This window comes from Manis pentadactyla, chromosome 3 (assembly GCF_030020395.1).
Source record: "Manis pentadactyla isolate mManPen7 chromosome 3, mManPen7.hap1, whole genome shotgun sequence".
NCBI lineage: Eukaryota > Metazoa > Chordata > Mammalia > Pholidota > Manidae > Manis > Manis pentadactyla.
The window spans coordinates 198287444-198312393 of NC_080021.1; the positions used below are offsets into that span (position 1 = coordinate 198287444).

General features: G+C 36.8%; 1 protein-coding gene across 3 annotated transcripts in view; it reads right to left on the reverse strand.

Annotated features, from left to right (window-relative positions):
* The window catches only part of CTNNAL1 (catenin alpha like 1), a 51755-nt gene that overhangs the window by 6081 nt on the left and 20724 nt on the right, over positions 1-24950 (reverse strand). For 2 of the 3 annotated variants that reach the window (XR_005028365.2, XM_036903315.2), the window contains exons 5-14: positions 22744-22833; positions 21558-21728; positions 18450-18650; positions 16274-16360; positions 12965-13123; positions 10227-10319; positions 8746-8896; positions 3798-3835; positions 1967-2017; positions 1725-1879 (exon numbers count right to left, since the gene is read on the reverse strand). Coding sequence is in view for 2 of the 3 variants with exons in the window: in XM_036903315.2 (XP_036759210.2) it covers positions 1725-1879; positions 1967-2017; positions 3798-3835; positions 8746-8896; positions 10227-10319; positions 12965-13123; positions 16274-16360; positions 18450-18650; positions 21558-21728; positions 22744-22833 (1196 nt within the window). In the remaining variant the exon portion in view is untranslated. The remainder of the gene's footprint in view (positions 1-1724; positions 1880-1966; positions 2018-3797; positions 3836-8745; positions 8897-10226; positions 10320-12964; positions 13124-16273; positions 16361-18449; positions 18651-21557; positions 21729-22743; positions 22834-24950) is intronic. The other variant, XM_057498911.1, reaches the window with a different exon arrangement.

Genomic DNA, 24950 nt, shown 5'->3' on the forward strand with positions numbered 1-24950 from the left:
AGGTAATAATGTATTTCTCCAGTTTTTAATCAGTCAAAAAGAAATATTTTAAGATCTGCTGATTTTTATCACGGTGAGATAACTAGCATGATTCTAGCCAAAAGTAAAAATCTTTATTATTTCAGTTAATCTGTCCACATTTGCTGTGGGTAAACAAGGAGTTTCATTTTACTTTCTTTTCCATACTTGACGCATCAGAGTTTTAAAAGACAGGAACTAAGAAAAGAGGTGAATCCTCAGAGATGCTTGCTAAAAACAGCTAAGAACAAAGGAAGGAAACCACCGAAGAGGAAAGGTGGGCAACGACGGGATACACGGTAAGGTACTAACAATGACCGCTAAACACAGGCAGCTTTACTCAGCTCCTATCATTTCTCCATTTCCCTCCAGGAGAATGACCATCCTGAGAAGGTTAGAAGACGTCAAGAGGAAATGACCGCTTCTTCCCCACTCCTAATCCAGTTCCACATGAAGGAGTCTTCACTAGTACAACACCCCTCACTTCCCTCTGCTTCCTCTCTTATTCCACCCTGTAGGAGAGTGTGGACAGGTATTTATCTTTGCAGTCCTTCTGGTGACCTCACAAAAATTAATTGGGCATTTACCCCTTTATTTTCTCCTTTTTCTTTACTTCCTTTTGGAGGTAAAATTGCCTTTGGGAGATACCTGCTCTTTCAGGCATTCTAAGAGACATATCCTGTCCCTCTAGATTTCTTAATTCACGAGATCATTTTTAAAAGCCTAATGGCTGTAGATATAAACTACATTATTCAATATCAGCTATATCAGTGTAAGTGTCATAGGTCCGCATATTCCTATTCTTTTGCTTATTTTTTCATTTCGTTCAGAACTTGGGTAGGAAGAAGGGTGCTATTTACTGAGACTCAAGGCCCACATAGTTGTAGGATCCTACCTACTTTAATGAACTTATCACTCTAGACCAAATGGATTACATTCTAGAATACTTAAACTGGCAGGTGTGAACCACTGCTATCTGCAAAATCAAAACAAGTAATGAAAGGATCCTACATTGGAGATACCAAGTATTTTCCAAGTTTCCAAAAATGAAAAAATTTTCAGAAAAATCAATGAAAAATTTAAAGTCATTCTTTGCGAAAATTCTAGAACAGATTACTGAGCAGGTAACTGATGAATGTTTAGCAACCTGGAATCATTATACCATGTGTATGGATATTATAATGGAAGATTATGGAATGTGATCAACAGTGACTTCAACAAACCATTTGATCAAGAGTCTCATAAGGTGGACATGACAGAGAATGTGTATTATATAATAGTAAAGTTAGGGACATTCTCTGCAACATAATAAATGATGACTCATGGAGAAGTAGCACCCTACTGAGGTGGTAGGACTTATGGCTCTATTCTTTGACCTGTGTCTAATCATTTGTATAAAGATTTAAAAGGCATGTTTTCTAAGTTTACTGATGCTGGCTGGGAGAGACACTGATATGTAAAATGATAAAAAGCAAAATGCAAAATTATTTCAAAATTACAAAAAGAATAGAACACAAACCTAGAAGAGGATCCCTTATAAATTTAAATCCTAATTAAATAAATGCTTTCTTGTTGCATTCATCCTAAGAACTACTTATAAGTCTTTTTATCATATATTCAAAACTGACTTTAATCCATCAACATGGCACTTTTTCTTTACACCTGATTAAACTGGTTTTAAAAGATCAAATGTAAGTACAATTTACCTTGTAAATAAATACAGAGAATAGGCCATACTGGACATGTTCCGTCCATACCGAACAATCTCATTCTCCTGATCCTCCCACTTTTTGATCTCGCAGTTGGCATCAGAGGTGAGTAAACCCAGCTTAAGACCAAGCTTTACTATCTTGCCTTGCTCCTATAAAACATACATTTCAGTCACACAGCTTTTTCATTACTGATGTGAAAGGTAAGGTTAGAAGTAAGTCTATCGCAAAGGCCTCACCTCAGAATTAGGCTTGTCTGGCTTTAATGATTTCAGGTTTCCATTATTTTTCTGCAACAACAAAAATATTAAGATATCTTTAAAAGCAGTACAGTTTATTGTGAGGGAATACAACAATAACAGAAAGCACAACAAAGTACCTATAATAAAATTTTAATTTAAGCTCATTCAGTATGTATTTAAACTATTAAGTTAAAGCAAACAACTAATTGCAAATATTCTACTAGTGTGGAAGCTCAGCTTTGAACAGACAGTTAGAAATCTGAGGCCAGTGAAAGTAGATCAGTGCCCTAGTAGGACTTAAAAGATTTCTGCAGTCTTCTCAAGAGTCTAGTTGTTATACCCCTAAATCTTCCTAGCCCTTCTGTTGAATTATTCTTATGAAATAATGTAATACAACTAGCCACTATATGTAGTTTTTCATATGCTCCTAATATTATGTCTCTGAAATTCAGTTCCTTTAGCCAATTTGCCCTTTGAGGGCTAAATTTCAGCACCCTAGTTTCATTGACATCCCGATTCCTAATCCTGTATCTCAGGTTGAGCAGATTATATTTAGAATTTGCATTTAATATTTGAACCAACATGTTTGATGGGCCCCTATTTTTGAAACAGCAAGTTTGTTTCAGTGTAAGTTATTTGGACCTCAGAATAGTTTCCCTCGGAAAGGAGAAACCACTGTACACTATTAAAAGTTACCAGGCTAGCCCACAGATGCCTATTTACTTAAAGAACAGAAAGTTTGCTTAACTTATCAATAGCAATGTTTCCTTGAAAAATATATCAGAAGCTCTCAGGAGACGGCAGCCCAGGTTAGGCATTCCTGTCACTCTGACATCTGGTGGGAGCTCCCTTAGTTGGGGCAGGAGTTCCAGAATAGCTGGGGCTAGTGGAGATAGAGCAGCCAGGAAGCACAGGCAGCCTTTGTGTTTTTTAAAAGAAACCTTTATTTAAACTATAAATACACATACATACACACCTTGAGTACATGTACACAAAATACAAATTATAAAATAACAAAACAAAGCTCTTATGTGCCTGCTTAGCTTAAGAAGCAGACCATCACCAATACCTTAGAGGTATATGTGTATCTCCTCTTCTTTTGTTTTCCTTATTATTACCATGACGTGTTATTGACCAGCTATTCTGTCCCAAATGTCACTGCAGAACAGAAAAGCCTCAACTTTTCCCTTTTTTCTATCTCACAGGTTTTTTTTGCTCATTTAACTTAGCCTTTTTTGAGATTTTCTAAAGCTGCTTACTATAGAAGAAATAGGAGACGATAACAGAAGGTAAATATAGGGAAACCATAAAGTTACATACACACAAATACATTATGTTCTTAAGTTCATTAGAACAGTTCATTATGTTCTATGTTCTTTAGAAAATAAATGGAGATGATCGATGATCTCTCTGACTGGCTTCTACTTGTATAGTCACATCATTTTTATCTTCTTCCTTAGTCTAGTAGACTATAAAGCAATTAATAAATCATTCAAGAAAGTTAAAAATACCCCGAAGGTTTTTAGGTTTTATTTAGAATTTTACACTTCATCTTACTGTTCTAAATTTAGTTGTGTTTTCTTTATTTTCACTTTTACAAATTGGTATTATTAAAGTATTTAATGAAGATCCAAAGGGAGCTGCCTGAAAAGGTACAGAAACCATCTTAGCAAATGTTACTAAACCATCTTAGTTTAGTAACCAAGCTTGCCATCTAGTGGACACTATCTTGGAATGGAATGCAGTCAGATGCATCAGTTACCTTTTCAAATTTGTAATTTGAATTCTTATAAAAACATTCTGAAATATACAAAACTCTTCTACTTACCATTGATTTTGGAAGTGAAAGGTAGCCATACTTCTCTCCTACAAATAATACACATAATTTAAAACAAATTTTCTATTAGCATATCTTCTATTACTCATTTAACTTTTAACATATTACTAAGCAAGAATATTAGTGCATCAGTTTTGATATTTAGTCTGTTAATTAACTACACGTTTCAGAAATAAAATTGTAATTTGACCAGTGAATATGAAGACTGTCAAGAGTTGCCTCTCTAAGGCACCTACATTGGACCATCTCTCCCTCCCCAAACATAATGGCAAAAAGGCAAAATATCTCACTGACATTGACTTATATTCACAAGCAGCTTCTTTCAGAATGAATTCTCTTACAGCATCTTGCCCCTAATGAAACCAGCCCCTTCTTTCATCAGGACCAATTATTAGTGCTTGCTTCCTTTTCTATAAGGACTAGACCAAACCATGTATACCTAGCCTCATAGTGGATTCTCCTAGTCAGGGAAGAGGACAATTCCAGTGTACAAGACAGGAATACAAAATAAGGCAAATAACAGTCTCTTGTCTATGACTTAACACATGGCAGGAAGCATGGCAATTAAGGAAAGGAAGGAGGTGTGCAATGCCTGCTTCATCTCTGTGCTTTCATCTTTCTAGCTTCAAGATCATGTATAAAGTCAAGTAACAATGGACGATAGAGTTTCTTTAAAGCTAGTTTGTTATACCTGGGGAAAAAATTCGAGATAAGACTTGAATGTTAACCACTTCTTAATTTCAAGGAAAGGAAGTGTGTTCAGCTATGTTAGGTGAAACCATATGAAATCGCTGCTATTCAACCACATTTTGTTTTGAAATACAAAACAGCAATTTTACACGGTTCCACTTAATAAAAGTAAATATCATGTAAGAGCACTAAATCACTTGCTTTCTTCTAGAGTGACTATTACACAGACAGGGTGAACCTGTTCATAACATATTTAAATTCTCATGTAGAACTGTGCTGTTGAATACAGAATCCATTAGCACATGGGACTCTTGAGCAACTGAAACATGGCCATCTGAAATGAGATGTGCTGCAAATGTAAAATACACACAGGATTTCGAAGACTTAATACAAAGAGAAAAATGTAAAAGATCTCAATAATTTTGTAGTGCTGATTATAAACTGAAATAATATTTTGGATACATGGGATTAAATTTAAAATATTAAAATGAATTGTATCTATTTCTTTTTTTCTTGTGCCACCTAGAAAATTTTAAATTACATATGTGGCTTGCATTATATTTCTATTGAACATTGCTGACCTAGAAGATGAACTACTATTAAGGGTCAGCCATTGGTACTTGGGAATAGCTTTATGATTCAAATCATTTCTTTGTAATGTCAGAAATGTAAGTGAATTTTATTAATGGTTTTCTGATCTCAAAAATTGTGAGAGAAAAATAAACTTAAAAGGGAGAAAAACTTAAATTCCCATGCTTTGTCTCCTAGCCGTGATGTAAAAAGTGCCTGATTTAGTTGCAAGATTAATAGAAACCAGTCTTCAGATTGCTCAGAACCTCAAAATCCACCACCTATCTTAATTCAAAGTCTGAATCCTGTCCCTAATATCCCTAAAAAGTGCTCTTAATAAGCTATAGAAGAGGGCATAATCATTACTTAGGAATAATCAGCTTGGTGAGCAATCTTGTATTATCTACCCTTATGTTCCTCCATAGTGCCCGTGGTCCTGAAATGTTGACATTTACTCTACAAAAGGGAAAAAGCCAACTGTTTCAGTATCTCTTATTTCTCTAAATTAAAACAGAGTTAGAGAAATCAGAAGGTAGGGAGAAGTAAATGCCATGGCAAGAGAGTCGTATACCATCTGATTTGCTACGGTTACCACTCACTAATCAAGCACCTGGCAGTTCCAATCCTTTTGACCTCTTATAGGTACTTTGTTTTGCTCTCTATTCCCATCTTTCAGCTGGACTCAGAATGGTTTACAAATTTGAGGACAATTACAAAATTGATCATTCTTTAGACAGTTTTTCTCCAATGCTATGCAGGTAAGGTTGTCCTTTCTTCCTCCCAATAAATCAAGTAAGTTGATAATAATAGCGGAAAAAAAGAAAGAAAAGGAAAGAAAAACCAACTAAGTTGCTAAAAATAACAAAAATGGTGAATCTGAATCATTTTATAATTAACTGCATAGTTGTTTTCTCCATACAAGTCTAATTATTGTCAATGATTCTAAGCAGAGCAAAAACTTACTAATTCAATTATGTTTAGCTATTATATCAAATTAAAGAGGCAGCATGAATAAATAATTTCTATCTCTAATGAAAACATATTATAAACAATAGAAGTAATTGGAAAACCATAAGTATTTGGGGAAAATATACTTGGTACAGATATTTGATTTACAGTTATTTTCAAAGCACTGTCTTCATAGGGTATCATAGGTAATACTCCCTAGATCCTTTGTTCAATACTTCCTAAATCTACACCACAATTGTGCCATCTTTACTTGTGAGTTTACACCTCCAGATAAACTACGCTCAAAAAGCCCACACCTTATGGATGCACCAACATGATTTCTTATGAAAACCTGAGAGGTGCTGCTCTCATTTTCTATATCCACAGCTTTTCTGTATGTCTATAAAATAAAGCTAATTCCCCAAGGACAGAAAAGCCTCATTATTTCACTGAAGATGTGCTATATTATTCCGTATAAGAAGTTCTTACAATCAGCTGTTTTGGTTCTGGGAGGAGCTCTGTATGACACGATCAGAAAAAAGTTCATGTCCCTAGACCCACTTGAGTGAATCCCTAACTACTGAAGGAGAGGCGGATTATTAGCTGACTCAAGAATAGGATTACAGTATTCTTACCCAAACCCGGTTGTCATCCTAGAACTCTCCCTTCTATCTATATTCAATTAGTCACTAGATCCTACCAATATTACTTGTAAAGTTCTTCTTAAATCAGTGGAGTCTTTCTCGGATCTGGTCTCTCCCATTACAAAGACCATGGCCTCCCTGGAGATTTGGGTAAGAAAGCAGATTGGATAAAGGCAGAAAGGCAGGAAGACAAATATTGATGTTTAAGTTCTTCAAATAATCACAAAAGTCCTATTATGAAATCTGTGCGGCTCAGGGGAAGGGGAAGGGGGGCAATGGCCTAGCTCTCAGACTGAATCAAGTATGAGAACACTAAAGGCTCTTCCTCATGGCTTAGCATGTTGTTTGCTATTTAACTGGTTGCTGAAATGATACTTGCAAACATATCTGATAATTTTCCCAGGCATGAGAGTCAAGATACGCAGAGCAGAACTAAGGTGACTAGAATACAGCAAAGGCCTTTCAGTAATAGTTATAACAAGAGTTAAAACAGTAGCAAAGAGAAGCCAGGATCTGAAGAATACACTCTGTCCTTTTATGAAAACAGTGGGCAGGTGCAAGATAATGGGTAGGCTTGTCATAATAACCATACAGAACAGGAAGAGCAACACTGTGACCCTGGACTCAGTCCAGTCAATAAAAGCTAACCCAGAGTTGGACTTCTTTGTGGAAAAAGCTATTTTTATAAACTTCATGATAAAAGTCAGAACAAAGAAAGGCACTATAATATCAACCAACTCTACCTCAATTAATCCCATGTAAGGATGCTTTCTGAACAGTGAGATACTTTACCACTTAAACCATGGATACCCCCCTGAAGCAAGGCAGCAGTTTCCCACCTAAAGAGGAATTTCTGTTCAGCCCTGAGGAAGTCAAGGAAATACTGATTTTTGTAGGGTAAGCTACCCGGACCTGAAGAAAACATTACTTGCGTTATATTCAGCTTGAAAGTAAAAGAAACCAAAGTGACCAAGTAGTCCGACACAAGGGTAGGATTTTCCTATTTCAACTCTCGTCTGTCTGTAGTGGATGCTAGTGCTATGAAAGACAAAAAGGCCATTTCTCTTCATTTCCTACACAAGCCCTGTGGCTAAATGACCATTCTTCTTTAAGGGTAGATCAATTACATCACTTTACCTTTTAATATATGAAACTTACCTCACATAAAAATCCATATAATTATACATACTTTATCAAAGCATCAACATGATATGCCATTTAGACTATCACAGAAATCTTTGAACACAAAAGCATTGTAAACATTTATTATACTTTACAAATTATGTAGTATCTACAAAGTCTATTATTTCCTGGTTTTTAAGCAGATCAGCAATTATCCTAAATGGTATTTTTTAAAATATGAAGTGTTTAAATGTTCAATTCAGTAAAAATATGTAATTTGATGTTTTTGTGATTTTAAATGACATTTTATTTTAAAAAAAACAAGCATGCTTGACAATAATGGAAGTCATTCAAAAAGAAAAAATATATAAAACACAAACATAAGTAACAGGACACACAGTACAATGGGAAATAAACAAAACTCCCAGTTGACATTAAAATAGAGTAAAAATTATGCCTTCCTGCACATTGTATGGAGCTATTCTACATGTTGTAGAAATACCAATGAAGTTACCCCCAACAGGAAATATTCCATGATAATGTAGTCATCAAGGAAAGAGATTCCCATCCAAGTGGAAGGAAAGCAATTCAGAAATCAAATAACTACGTTCATTTCATTATGAAGTTGGTAGAATTTATATCAGAGAATGACTGTATTACAGAAAAGATATTTTACTAAAACTAAAAAACACTTTAGAAGAAACATAAAATGACTTGATTTCAATAAGAAAATTAGAATATTAATTCAAAGAAATCTATGACACTATTGTACAACAAATTTTACTGCTTAGATACTAAAATAAAGAACAAATAATATTTTCATAATTTTTCTGTGGAAGATATTTTACTATAAAAATAACCCAGTCAGGTTAAAACAAGATGATTCATTTTACATCTGAAGTTTGACATTGAATTGAGTTACATTATAATAATAATGTATTTCAATATGTGGACATTGATCTCACCTCGTCTTCCTTCAAAGATATCACTGATTTCTCTGAGCAGTGTTGACATGTCACTAATTTGGGATTCCCAAGCTTCACAAAATACATCTAGGTTTTCTTTAGCAATTTTACTAGATGGATGCAATGTCAATGTTTCAGCAGCAGAAATTATCTAATGAAATAATATACACAGGTGTGAATTTCAATCTTAGCTCTCAGAAACACACTGGAAACCAAGCTCAAGTCTGTACTGTTCAAATCAACTCACTAAACAACTATGAAGTAATTTACACATATAAGCCCCATGTTGGGCAATGTGGAGATACATAGTAGAACAAAACTTACTGTTTCTTATAATCAGATATAGAAATAAACAGTATGCATTATTACGTACACAACTTTATTCAGGGAACAATCATCTTTATTCAAGGAAAACTGTTTCAACAAAACTATTTCTATAGCATAATTCAGAATTATGCTCAGACTACAAAGAGTACACTGTGCACTGTAGTAGAAGGGATGGTGTAGTAGGCTGGTGGCAGTAGTGGTGGTCTCTCTGCCACTTTCACTGTTCTCACCTATATATAAATCCAGGGGTTTGACATCTACCATCCACTATTGCAATCTGGAGTAAGTCCTTTTTGGTGACCATGATAAATGAAACAAGAACACCTGGTAAGCTGTATTTTATTATTTAGACCTAAAAAAGAAAGGAAATTCTGTCTCTCGCTTTTTTTCTTATATTAATTTGACAGGGACAGTATTAAATGAGATACCAATTTCTAAATTGCCTTTGAAAATTATGAAGACAAAGAAATATTGCAGAGAATTCAGAAAAAAATAACACAATTCTCTCAAACAAGCACAAGAATTTTCATTTCTGCATATTCCTATAGTCATTTTCTTATATATGTACATCTTATTCAGAGCAATTTTAGTATACATACAAATCTGTATTCTACTTTTATCACATAATATTTTAACAAAACATTCTGCAATGTTGCTAATGATAGCTATCATAATTACTATTTTGAAGTCATAATGTATTATTTGCCTAACTTAAGATGGTTATTTTGCTTCCAACTGAAACTTACCATAAGTAATGTTGTAACAAACATCATTTTAGTTTTTTTTTTTTATTTCCTTATGTCTGTAGGAATTACTGTGTCAAAATGTGTGAATACTTTTATCATTGGTTACAATAGTGGTAGCTTACTTTTCAAATGTGTTTTAACAACCTGCACTGGAAACAGCTTCATTTAAAATAGATATAAACCAGAGCATCAGTTAAATGGAAAAAGCTCTAGTTTGGCAGATGACCAGACAGCCCAGTGAAATATCAGCTATGTGCCGGCACACTACCAATGAATATTCCACTATTGTTTCTCTCAGTAGAGTTGGCCTCTACTTATGTAGAACCATTTACAATTTCCTTCCACACAATTTGTAATGACATTCAGACAAGACGTAATATAGAAGGAAAAATCTGCTATTGATCATACCTGTTGGCCAGTCACCTGAAATGTCTCCTCTGCATGGAGACAGGTTATTTCAAGAGGTTCTGTCCCAGATACATGACGCAACAGTCGACAGGTCTATGAGAAAACATTTCTATAGTTCAACTTTCACACTCTCGTTCTTCACAATACATAACTTTATAATTAATAAAGAAAATAAAACTTTACATATAAAATGTATTAAAATTTTAAAGCAAACCTTATTTATTCAAAAAGTTGTACATTACTAAGCAGATTATTATACTACTATATTGGAGACCAACAGATTTTCTAGGAATAAATAAGGCTGTAGCATATTACTGCTTCCTATCTGATGACAGCAAGGTGGTCACAGTATTTTAGAATGAGGAGGAGTCTTTGAGAGGATCTCATAGCGCCCACACATTTTATGTTTGAAGAAACAGCTCAGAGAAGTTGCCCAAGGTCTCTCAGCTAACCCTATGTCACAGTACTACAAGCTACACATTTTTCCTATCAACAAACAACAATTTCTCTCGTGGTCAATTAATTAACGTCTTTCACTGGAGATAACACTTGATTTGGCAAGACTGAGATAATAAGTAGAGATCCTATACCAGAAAAAATTATTGAAAATTTTGAGGCTTAAAACACAAAATTAGAAAAAAAACTTTCACTTTTAAAAAAGACTTACTACAGGATTCCTATAATTAGCAAGTTTGTTTATCATCATAATATTTGGTTTATAAGCAGAAGAGTAGGGGTGGGAGCAGTCGGGGGTGGCCTAGGGGAATTGAGTGAAGGTGGTCAAAAGGTTCAAATCTCCAGTAATAAGATAAGTTCTGGGGATGTAATGTGTAAGATAACCACAGTTAACAATACTGTTTTTTTAATCTGGAAGTTGCTAAGAGCATAGATCTTAAAAGTTCTTATTAGAAGGGAAAAAAATTTCTGTATGTGAGGTAATGGATATTAACTAAACTTAAGGTGATGATTATGGTGGTATGCATCTCACTATATATATATATATATATATATATATATATATATATATATATATATAGGATCATTATGTTATATATCTTAAACTCATACAATGTTAAATGTCAATTATATTTTTAAAAAATACATAAGCATCAAATCTACTTTAAAATGGAGATATATCTATAGTCATTTAAGAATGATTACTAGCAAACAAATCCTACCATTTGCAACAACATGAATGGAGCTAGGGGCCATTATGCTCAGTTAAAAAAGCCAGGCAGAGTAAGTCAAGTACCAAATGATTATACTCATTTGTGGAGTATAACAACAAAGCAAAACTGAAGGAACAAAACAGCTGCAGACTCACAGACTCCAAGAAGGGACTAGTGGTTAGGAAAGGGAAGGGGTTGGGGATGGTGGGGAGGGAGGGAGAGAGAAGGGGATTAAGGGGCACTACGATTAGCAACCACAATATAGCTAGATCATGGGGAAGGCAGTACAGCATGGAGAAGACAGGTAATGACTTTATAGCATCTTACTACGCTAATGGACAGTGAATGCAATGGGGTTGGGGGAGGACTTGATAATATGGGTCAATGTTGAAACCACAATGTTGCTCATGCACAACCTTCATAAGATTGTATATCAATGATACCTTAATTAAAAAAGGAATACTCACTAGCAGTTTTCTGATATAAATGAGTAGAGAAGAGGAAACTAATAGAATTAATTAGTCTAAAGGTTCCTTCTAACCGCTGGTCTTTTAGATTTGGAGAGCAGAGTATATTAGATAACATGAAGACAGCTAAATAGTTCAGATCTGCACACTCATATACATGTTGGGCATACCTTATATGTACAAGGTACACATGAGTTCAGTATATACAGTATTTACTAGCAGATATCTGACATTTTCAATAGGTAGGTTTAGAATAGCAAGCAACTAATAAGTGGAATTATAACAAGTGGCAGGTGAAGCCTAAGTATCACATAACAGAGATTTAGGCAAAAAGAGAAGGGTTCAAGAAGAAATACTGTGCTGAGTGTCTTCTCTTTGTCCCCCCAGATCCACTCTCCATCCTTCTCAAGCCTGCTTTTTGCCTGGGAGACTGACCTGTGTGGTCTACAGTTGTTTGGCCAATGGGAGCCCCAGCAGTAGACCCGCAGGGATGAAGAGAGTAAGGGCCTCTATTCTGGTGCTCTTTCCCTGCAGGGTCGCATTGGAGTGTCTCTGTGTCTAATCCTGAAATCCCAGTCTCTCAAGGCGACTCTCTGAGAGCCTCTATGTTCTTCCAGTTTCCAGCAGCCACTCCCTCCCCCCACTTAATCTGCACCTAGGAGTGGTACCAGCTCTGCTGTCACTGATCCCAGTTACTCCCCTGGTTTTCCCCGCACCCTGTCTATGCTACTGTAAGTAGCGCCTTTACTAAACCTTCTTTAAATTATCCTAATGTGAGTGTGCCATCTCTTTCCTGTGGAGAAACCACTGATTTAAAGAGAAACAGGTCATATCTCCTTTGCTCAACTCCAAGGTCTAATCTCTCTGAGAGAATAGGGACTAGAAGATTAAGAGCATTTGTGGATGCCAGCACTTTTTGTTTTTGTTTTAGAGGCCAGAGTGTTGTAAGAATGAAACAGATAAACATATCTTTAAAATTCCAAAGGTGAGGGAGAAAAAGCTCATTTAAGTTAACCAAAAACTGTATTTGTGTTATTATTCCCTGATGATAGCATATCTATCATGAAACCACAATTTTTTAACAAGCAAACCTACTACTCACCTCAACGAGCTGCTCTTTCTGTTGAGAGAGTTTACAGGAATGTTCAGCCAAACCTTCTAAATTTCCTTCTACCCCAGTAAGTTTTAATGCTTTCAGAACCACATGATCAGCATGGTATTTTAACAGATCTGCTGCCAGCTGAGTTGCTGTATTATGAAGCTACACATGTGGGGGGTCAAAGGAATAAAAAAAAGACAACAAACAATAAGGTTTTGTGACCAAGCTCCCCAACAGCACTTTAAAAACTCAAGAGTAGCCAACTCAAGGCAGTCCCACTTGATCCACTGCGGGCCCGTGGTAACAGTAGTGGGGAAGCGCTGGGAGGCTTTCAGGTCTCCCCGAGGACAGCAGGGAGATCCACGACACCCTTGAGTCCCCCGGTACTGGCAGGGATGCCGTTTGTAGAATATGAACTGGTCACTGAGTGGAGAGCAGTGCCCCTTTTGATTCCTACATATCAACCCGTTCTTTCCCACACAGCTTCTCTCTTACTCAAAAACTGCTTCTGCTACTCCTAAAGTTAGTGAGGAAAACAGCAGTATTAAGAGTATGGCATTCAGGATACTAAGAGGAAAAGCAAACAGCAGTTCACGATCATTACTAAGTTCTTTAACAGACTTTTGAAAAAGCATCGATGTGAAATTCAATCATTTATTTCAAATATATGATATAATTCAAATCAGGTATTTCGCAAAACTTTATTAAATACTTACATGATGGCAGGCACTATACTAGAGGCTAGACGTACATGACAAGGAGGACACAACCCCTTTCCTCAGGGGGTTACAGTCTGTGCTACAGCTGCTATCCAGAACTTTATTCTCCAACTCTTGGGTCACAGGAGAAAAAAATAAATAAAATGGTAACAAAAGCCCCAAGGTTTTATTTGACTTTGGGTAGAATGGATTTTAAACATAGCATACTCTCACTGGGTATCTTTGGGTACTATTAGTTATAAAATCTTTTCCTTATCCTGATTTTTTAAAAAATGAGACAGGTTATTTTGGGAGTTCTCCAGAAAAAAGATCATTTTTAATAATACTCTACTATGGAAAATCTGACTTTGAATTAAGCCTATTTGAATAAGTAGTTTTTTTTTTCCTGGAAGTAATCCAATGTCAATTCAACTTACAGGACTTTCTACAAAACTAACAATAGAGTACTCTGCATTCATGTAATCAAGTGAGAATAACTACACTCAGAAACAAAGACATTAAAATGCACTTTCCTTTGGAAACTAAATTCCATGTAAGAATTTAAAAAGATTTTGTTTAACCATCTGGGCTTTAAAGACTATCTAAGGCCAGCTTTTTATTTTAGACTATGAAACAGGTCCTCAGAGACTGGGTGACTTGCCCAAGATCACGTAAATTTTTAAATGGCTATGGAGTCAACTTATTAACGACCCTACAGGAAGAAATGTGAATAAACATGAAGTTCCTGCTTTGTGCAATGTACTGACAGAGGCTTAATAGGCATTATCTCCCTTAATCTTCAAAAAAATTCTCCTAAATTGATACTGTTATACCCATTTCAGAGGTAAGGAAAATGAAGCTTGTGGAAAACCACTCAATTTACCACCAAAGGATTTTAGGCTTTTACTGATAGTCATGTTTTAACAATAATTAATGTAAAATTGAATAGGCTGTAAAAAATGGGCAGGCTTTTTTAAACCACAGAAAAGCAAATCCTTTTATGTTTAACAGGATGTTAAAATGAAGGTCAGTATCACGTTAGAGGTGAAACAAACCATCATTTATATAATTCATAAAAGAAACATCCAAAAACCAATTTAATTCTCTTGAGTCCTTGACATACTTCAAAAATATAAAAGAATAAAGAAATTAGAGATAAGGGAGAAGAGAGGTTTTGTGAGGAGGATCTTTTTGGGGAGCTGATGGGTGCTGTGAGTCCACCTCCAGGTACACCCCAAAGTGGAGGAAGCAGGTGATGTGGGATTGCAATACAGGGGTGGAGGGGACAACAGAACTTCTGAAAAACACTCTAAAGTGTCCACGAGAGAGAAAGAGCAGCTATAAACATCCACTGAGCCCAAAGCTCAGGGCACCAGTCACTAAGGACTTTCCACCCCCCTACCTCCCTTCCTGCCCTGTGCCACACCTGGCAAAGATCAGGAACAGAAGCTAGATAATGGGGGAGGAAGGGCATGAAAAAGAGACCTGAGGCTCCACCTTCCTCTAAAGCCCTACGAGGGGCTGGGGGAATGGAGAGCAAAGGAGAAGCCCCACAACTGAATGAAGATAGGGAGACTGATTAGTATATTGGAGTGAGTGAATATTCTCATTTTTGAAGCAAGATTGTGTTTTATGATCTAAAGCAAGGATTGGCAAAGTTATTCTGTAAAAGGCCAGAAGTAAATATTTAGGCTTTTCAGGCCACACAATCTCTATTGCAACTACCCAATTCTGCCATTGTGATGAAAAACAGCAGACAACATATAAGTAAATGGGCAGAGATATGTCTCCAGAAACTTTATTTACAAAAACACACAGCCTGGTCATAGTTTGCAAACCTCTGACTTTAAGTGACCTTCAATTACCTGAGAGTAACCAAATCAATCATGGGATGACCAAGTTTTCATTCATTGAACAGGCAACCTTCTCAATCAAAATAATATTGTTAAAAATCAACTTTATCAAGGTTATAGTATATATATAACAAAACGTACCAAAGGAACAGTTTGATAAGTTTTGACACAAACATTTACACCTACAAACTACCACCACAATCAATATTTACAACATTTCTATTACCCCAAAAAGTTCTCCCATTCCCCTGTGTGGTAAATATTCCCAAACTTTTGACCCCAGTCAGCCATTGATCTGGTTTCTGTTACTATAAATCAGTTTTGCCTTTTCTAGAATTTCTTCTAAATGAAATTATACACACATACACACACACACGCACACACTCTTTTGTGTCTCACTTTTCACTCAGTGTAACATTTTAGTGATTCATCCATAGTATTACGTGTCAATTCTGTTCCTTTTATTGCTGAACAGTATTTGCTATAATTATACCAAAATTCATTTATCAATTCCCGTTCATGGAAATTTAGATTATTTCCAGTTTTTTGTCCATTATAAATAAAGCTTCTATGAACATTTGTGTACAAGCTTTGAGAATGATGATACTAATAAGACAGTGGCTTCAAAGTAAAGGTCAAAGGAAAACTTAAAAACATTTTCTGGGCATGTGGACATACTAATACTAATGCATTTCATACATACCATACAACATGAAAATTAGCAAAGAATTAAAAGAGGTTATATTTCAAACTATACTTACTTCTTTCTTAAGTTCATTGAGGCTGTGACTGATTTTCAATATAGTGAGTTCCAGTTCCTCAGCGACACTTTTTGTTTTCCTGCTTTGCTAAAAATTTTAAAAAGTATATATGTAGTGTTACCTTGTCTTTTTTATCTGATAATTCCAATTTTACTTCAACTGTAAGTTATAATAAAATTTTAATATTATTCTGTGAATTATAAAAGAAGATTTTTAAAATTCACCTGTTCATGGTTAATTTGGAATTGGAAAACAGAATTTTAGTTTGTTATATTTTCCCACTCTAAGTATAAACACATGGATTTTTAAAACATAATTTTTAAAATAAATTTATTACATCTAAAACTAATCTATTATCTTCTGCCCAGAATGCTCTTCACTCTTAGCCTTAGTTAAAAATTAAAATCCTAGTCATCTTCAATGCCTATGTAAACATCCTCAGAAAGGCCTTCTCTGATCACTCAATCTAAATTAGACCCCCTTCCTACCCACTCTAATCTTGTTTCTAAGTAATCATCCTAGTTTACAATTGTATATTTACGTTTGTTGGTTTCTTTTGTTCAAAGCCTATCTCCCTCACTAGGCCATGGTAAGCTCCATAAAGGATGGGATCACATTTATTTTGCTCACCTCTGAATTCATAATACCTGGCACAGCAAATGGAAGGTAGTAGGTATTCAGTTCTTTGGATAAATAAATCAAAGTTAATGTGAGTATCTTCACGAAGCTTTCTTGATTGCTCTAAATACAAATTCACTCTCCTTCAAGTCCTCTCAACACATGGTCTGTACCTTCTCTTATGACACTTACAAAGCTTTTTGTACTTGTCTCACCCCTTCCCACATTTTTCTACACTGCAAATTCCTGCAGACAAATATTCTATCATATTCATGTTTAGATTTCTGCTGCCTGGCATATAAAAGGCAGTCAGTAACAACTGGTGGGGAAAAAAAAAAGAATAAATGATCAATACAAGTGGCGTGCAGAATCAGAGACTGAGTGCTTGTGAAAAATGGAAAAAGTGCTAATTGTAAATATAAGTACTGATACACTCAGATTCCCAACACAGAGAGCATTTCCTCACAGAAACTCGTCATACTGAATGTTGGGTTTAAAATGTAACACTGAATCAACCTATACTCAAGATTCAATATCACATAAACAATTCAAACTAAACACAAAATACAGCTTTTATCCCTGGCACCACTCTACTCTATGTGAAGTTATTAAGTTACCCTGTTAATATGAGCATTTGCAATGTTGTGCTGTCAAGGGGAGAATGTGAAGAGAATCTGATTTCTATCTCTTCTTCTTTCACGATCAATCTCTTTACAAGGAAGTAAACGCTGCCTTGTTCAGTACACTCGCAGCCATATTCACCCTTCATCTTTACTGCCAAAGCTTTTTTCATGACTTCATGTTTGTTCTATCCATGTGGTATGTTGTGAACCATGTTAAATACTTTGTTGACATACCCTAGGTCTAAGGAATAATAAATGGTGCCAGAGACATGCCTCAGACCTCTATCTTTCCATTCTGTAATCTGCCCTCTAGAAGAGACTGGGTACACACTTCCTGCACTGTCCACTTCTGTCAGTCTTTACCATTCTTGCCTAAATAAACTCCAACGTGTTAAGCACAGGACAGCCTATACAAGGCCGTTAGTTGGCTGCTCAACAATCTTAGACCAGGAATTTGTGCAGGGGTGAAAAATCTTTTGCCATCCAGGTGGAACTACCTTGTCTTCACTGCATCTAGACCTCAATAAATTTTTTAAATCAGCTGTCCTCAGAGTTAAGAACTGTGTACATGTGAATGGCTCTGAAAGCAAGACTCAGGTCCCAAGAACATCTAGGTGGGGGTCTATTCCTCTGCTCTTCACTCTGAAGAAGCATTCTGAGGAAGAAGTCTCCAGAGGTGAGTTTGGTGGAAGAATGGGGACAACAGAGTAAACTAGTGATAGTGATGGTGGCACAGAATCCAGACTGGCCAGGATGACAACAACAGGCCTAGAAATGTCAAGTACAGAGAGTGCTGGATGGGAGGAATACTCTGGCCAGGCAGGAGGGAGAAAAAGAAAGAGACTTCTTTGTTCCATTTTGGACCACAATTCTCAGAACCTTAAGGAAAAGCTATATATTATATAAGATTTACTTTGATGAAAAAAAGTTCTTACAGCTTGAATCCACACAGAAATTAACTGCTGCACTTCCATTCTCGCCTGGGCTGACAGGTCCAAGATGCGCTCCCTGTGCTCGTGGCTGGTGTAGGCTGAATCAGTGAAGTCCTCTGTGCGCTCCAAGATGGCGGCCAGTGCTGCAGAAAGATTCCCTTTTGACTGAAAATAAAGATTGTCCTGAAGAGTTTCAATATTCATCTGAGAACAAAAAGGATATACATCCAAGAGTCAATATTCTCACCTAACCAAATGGGCTAAAATTTCCAATGGTGTCCAGGAAGACGCTAACAATTTCTTTCCCTGCTTAAGGGCTCAGATAGAAATACAGCCTCCAGTGATGACCACCTTCTCCGCTAACCCAGTAGGATACATTGCTCAAGAGTCACTAGTGGCCATGCAGAGATTCATCCAATAGCTGTTAATATAATATGCCTATGAGATCAGCAAAACAAAGGCAGAAAGAATTATCACGTAGCAACCCATAGAAAATGAACCAGCCTCCGGGTACAGGATTTGCATCCGAAAAAATGCCACAGCAAAGTCCTGGAAGATGTTACTTCCAAATATGAAGGTGTTGAGCCCAGGGGGAAGGGTATGGAGGCTGAGGGGTATAAGAAGGACTGGAAAGACACCAGTTTTTTTCCTCATTAATTCAGCAAAACTCTCCCCAACAGTACCTCTCTGACCTAAACATTCCCCAGGGAATGTTTAATCTTTCTGAAATGTAAGGCTTCTGATCTTACCACCTCCCTCTAATTGGTTCCTCACACTTATAAAATTAATCCCAAACTTCTATTGCATAGTAAAAAAATCCTCTAGGGACTGTTTTTTATCTATCATACTAAATCTGTCTCATCCTCCAAGTTCCCAAACAACCTTTCTCTTCACTCATCCCATGCTTAGAGTTCCCCGATGTGTAATGGACACATGCTCATTGATGCAATCTTTCTCCTCTCAGCTTTCTAAATTACACTGTACCACTTCAACCATGTTTGACCTCTAGTCCATGAAATCCGTCACAGAAACAACTTGGACCAGGAGGCAATACATGGTGATGATCATGATTGTAGTCACAGTGAGTGTGCTGATAAGGATAGCTTAAGCTTGATTAGCACTTTAAAGTCCTTTCAAAAATATTATTTTAAGTTAACCCTTACTTATAACCCATTTTAACATGACCCAGATTTGGCAAGGTCAAGAGGCCATAGGAGAGTGCTCGCATCCCCTTCTCCTCTTGGCCCAGGTTGTTTCCAATAATCACCCATCCTAGGTTGACAAGACTTTTTTTTAAGCTTAGAAAGAACATGGATAAAAGTGAGGTACAGAACTGACTATGAGGATCTGAGACTTAGAGAATTTAAACAGAATTACAACCTAAAAATCAATCATGTTGACCACACACCATTTATGTTAAGGTTTTTTATTTTCCTTCTTGAAAGAACATACATCTATTTTTAAACAGCAACTTAGTAAACATTCTTTGGTTGCTTTTTTTTGAAGTCTATTCATTTATATGGTTTCATAAGATTTGCCCATATATTCACAGTGCCAAGTGCAGTAAAGTCTCCAGTTTCTGTCTATAGATTAGACTCTTCATCAGAAAGAAGCTGAGATGCCAAAAGGATAGCCCCTGACAGTGAGACTGAGCCTGTCCCCAACAGCTCTGCCTCCGAGGGCCTGGTGGGGAAAGGGTGGCACCTGGCACAGTCGGCAGTGGCCACAGATGCTACACTGACTCGAGCAGGCCTGCAACCAGACATGCAGTGTCAAGAGGCGAAGACCCGGCGCTCTAACCCTACTTGTTTCCCTAATTATCCTTTGACCCTTGACAAGACATCTGGCACCTAGCCTTTCTTATCAGAGGGGATTAGACAAAAATCTCTGGGATCCCTTTCAGCAGGAAAAACTCTAAGAGAATGGCTGGTCCTTGTAGCTTCTTTCCCCCAGGGAGAGATTTCAGGTCGGGCTGGCAGCGGATAAACAATCCGAGAGCTATAAACTGAAAGGTCATGGACTCTGGGATTAGAGTGTCCTGGTTCTAAAGAAGTGTTCCACTACTTATTAGCTTTCTTCCTCAGAAACATGGGTCTAATAATACCCATTTAGAAGGGAAGTTAGAGGTTAAAAGAGATACTTATTAAGAGAATGGCTCCCAAAATAACTGTCCTTTCCATTACTTTACTTCACCTCATATTCCTACTTAGACCTCCACAGAACTGAAGTCAAAGTGCAATAAGATGGAAAGAATGCCATCCTTGTCACAGCCCTGCTTTTTAGAGGGATGGTAACCCTCAGCATACTCGATAACCTCTGAGGGCCCCAGTTTTCTCATCTGTGAAATGAGGGGCTTACACTACATGAGTTCCTAGAGCCCTCCTCAGACACCGCTAGCACCCAAAAAGGAGCTTCACCATCTCTCTGATGCCTGATGAGAAGCTCTGCCTGAAACGGTGGAGGTGCCGAGTGAGACTGCCCAGTCTCAAATCCAAACTGCGGCACTTCCTCCCTGGCAAGTCACTTCATCTCTGTTTCTCAGACTCCTGACAGTGTGATAACAATAGTTCGTGTGAGGATTATACATATACATACATTAAGGCACTCAGAATGGGGCTCAGACAGGGGGCACAGAGGCAGTGTTCAATAAATGTTAGCACATATTAGTGTTCCATTTAAAAGTATAATCATCATTAATATTATTATAATTCTACTGTCTCAAAGTATCAACCCTATAGCACAGGGAGGAGCAGGAACACCAGCAGAAATGATATGCTGTCTGTCATCATCCACGGATGGTATGGCAATGATCAAAAGGCTGGGAAGAGAATGCCTTTCTAAACAGAGGACAGGACGCTACAGTTAAACCATATAGCGAAACAGGGCCAGAGTAGCTATTATGAACCAAGACCCATGTTTTCTGTATAAACCATACCAAGCCAAATGTCACTGAATATTAAGTTTGTACATAGTGGCATTGTTTTAAAGAGAAATACCTGTTTTTCTGTAGCATCTATTCTAAAATATTATACAAAACTATGGATACTACACATCATGATGCTCCTGTGAAATGGAAAGAAAAGAATCAAAATATATTCTCTCTATTCTTACCTTGAATTCTTTAATTCCAGTAAAAATACTGACAGATGAAGTATCAGTCTCTCCACTTGGTTTGCTGTCAGTCACAATTACAATCACCTTATCCAATGCCACTTTCATTCGGTTGAATACTCCTTCTTTGTTTTTATGGGCTGATTCGCAGTTGGGATGCCTGAGACATGTCTTCAAAATAATTGAAAAATTTTATTTTAAGATATGACCAGTATCATAATATACAAATTCTTACAGAGAACATGTCATGCTAATAAAAATGGTTCTTTACCAAAGTCTCCTGGGTCCCTGGCTCACCCAGCTGATCTCCTCACTAAAAGTGGAAGCAGGATGAGTAAAAAGTGATAGCAGGTTAAAGGAGAAAGGCAGAGTGCAAAACTTTATCTTTAGACTTCAGTAAGTTTACTTTAAAAAACCTATATCTTCATCATAATAAAACCATTTTAAAATGTTGCCTTACATGCACAAGAACTAAAAAAGAATGAGAGAAAAGGAACAGATGTTATATGACTCTGGATACATCCTAGACTTTTAAAAAACGATGTGAATGAAAAACTACTCAAGGGCCTAGCTAAGAACAGTGCCTTCCAAGTGGGCTCCAGTGAATTCTGGTTTTGTGGCCTCATGGATTCTAGCATAAAGTAAATACTCCGGGAACAAAAGGCAATTCTGAACTTTCATTTGTTCATTCCTGAATTGTACAAATTTGCCAATCAACTGCTATTTGGAATTATAAGTGTTTGATTGACAATTTTGTTAGCAGTAGAATAAGGAATTAGAGGTATGAATTTACAGAGTAAACAAACTAATGGCTGACCTACTACTCCACTGTTACTTAGCAGATTCTAACTTGCCTAGCTTTCTCTAGAGCATGTGTGCTGGCTCCCCAGTGAGACTGGTAAGACCTGCAGGCAGCGACCATGTGAATCAAGCCTTGATTCACAGCACCTAATACACCATTGTCTGCTCAGTTGCTCAATTACAGCTGACTCATAGATTAATGGCTCTTTAGAACTGGGGGAAGAAGTTAACATTCTTGCTAAAGAATAATTGAGATTTGATTATTACAGCCTATATTCCAATTTATCACTTTGATCTTTTTTAAAATGTAAAATATATAAATCAGATGCACTTAATCAGGTTTTCCAATTAATTTACAGCACAGTTAAGACAAAAATGTTCTTACCTTTGAAGCTGTCAGAAGCATCATTGTACACTTTTCAAGAACTGCCCTAGCTGCTGCCATTTTTGCCTTTTTCTTTTCATCTTTCAAATCCTAAAAATTAAACAAAATCACTGAGCAGTCTAAGAATATGTAAAGAATCCAATTTCTTGAAAATTCATTTATTTAGCAATTCCATAGCATTGTTTAAAAGTGACAAGGTGAGGAAAAACTCCAAATTTTATAAAATGTCACTACTTCAGTTTAAATACATCAACATAACAGAATGGAAAGAAACAGCTGCCCTTAATAAGGATGGCAGAAACAGCAACTGAGGACAAGTGGGACACTGCCATGTGGCCCCCACTCTGGTGACCTGCACACCTGACGCTCTCGTGCCCATGTGCACACAGTTTACTCCCAACCAGGAACAACAATCCTATGCTTTACTTAATTAAAAGTTACTTATTTAAGAGAAATTAAAGAGGACACTAACAAATGGAAACTCATTACATACTCTTGGCTAGGAAGAATTAAAATCGTCAAAATGGCCATCCTGCCTACAGTAATCTACAGATTCAATGCAATGCCTATCAAAATACCAACAACATTCTTCAACAAACTGGAACAAATAGTTTTAAAATTCATATGGAACCAAAAAAGACCCCGAATAGCCAAAGCAATCCTGAGAAGGAAGAATAAAGCAGGGGGCATCTCGCTTCCTAACTCCAAGCTCTACTACAAGGCTACAGTAATCAAGACAATTTGGTACTGGCACAAGAACAGACCCACAGACCAGTGGAACAGAAGAGAGAGTCCAGATATTAACCCAAACATATACAGTCAATTAATATACAATAAAGGAGCCATGGACATACAATGGGGAAATGACAGCCTCTTCAACAGCTGGTATTGGCAGAACTGGACAGCTACATGTAAGAGAATGAAACTAGATCATTGTCTATCTCCATACACAAAAGTAAATTCCAAATGGATCAAAGACCTGAATGTAAGTCATGAAACCATAAAACTTTTAGAAAAAAACATAGGCAAAAATCTCTTGGACATAAACATGAGCGCCTTCTTCATAAACATATCTCCCCAGGCAAGGGAAACAAAAGCAAAAATGAACAAGTGGGACTATATCAAGCTGAACAGCTTCTGTACAGTGAAGGACACCATCAATAGAACAAAAAGGCATCCTACAGTAAGGGGGAATATATTCATAAAGACAGATCCGATAAAGGGTTGACATCCAAAATATATAAAGAGCTCATGTACCTCAACAAACAAAAAGCAAATAATACAATTAAAAAATGGTCAGAGGAGCTGAACAGACAGTTCTCCAAAGAAGAAATTCAGAGGCCAACAGACACATGAAAACATGCTCCACATCGCTAGTCATCAAAGAAATGCAAATTGAAACCACAATGAGATATCACCTCACATCAGCAAGGATCACCACCATCCAAAAGACAAACAACAACAAATGTTGGTGAGGTTGTGGAGAAAGGGGAACCCTCCTAGACTGCTGGTGGAAATGTAAACTAGTTCAACCATTGTGGAAAGCAGTATGGAGGTTCCTCAAAATGCTCAAAATAGAAATACCATTTGACCCAGGAATTCCACTTCTAGGAATTTACCTTAAGAATGCAGCAGCCCAGTTTGAAAAAGACATATGTACCCCTATGTTTACCACAGCACTATTTACAATAGTCAAGAAATGGAAGCAACCTAAGTGTCCATCAGTAGATGAATGGAAAAAGAAGATGTGGTACATATACACAATGGAATATTATTCACCATAAGAAGAAAACAAATCCTACCATTTGTAACAACATGGATGGAGCTAGAGGGCATTATGCTCAGTGAAATAAGCCAGGCGGAGAAAGACAAGTACCAAATGATTTCACTCATATGTGGAGTATAAAAACAAAGAAAAAGCTGAAGGAACAAAACAGCAGCAGAATCACAGAACCCAAGAAGGGACTAACAGTTACCAAAGGGAAAGGGACTGGGAGAATGGGTGAGAAGGAAGGGATAAGGGTTGGGGGAGAAAGGGAGCATTACGATTAGCATGTATAATGTCGGGGGGTGCACGGGGAGAGCTTTGCAACACAAAGACAAGTAGTGATTCTACAGCATCTTACTATGCTGATGGACAGTGACTGTACTGGGGTTTGTGAAGGGACTTGGTGATGGGGAGAGTCTAGTAAACATAATATTCCTCA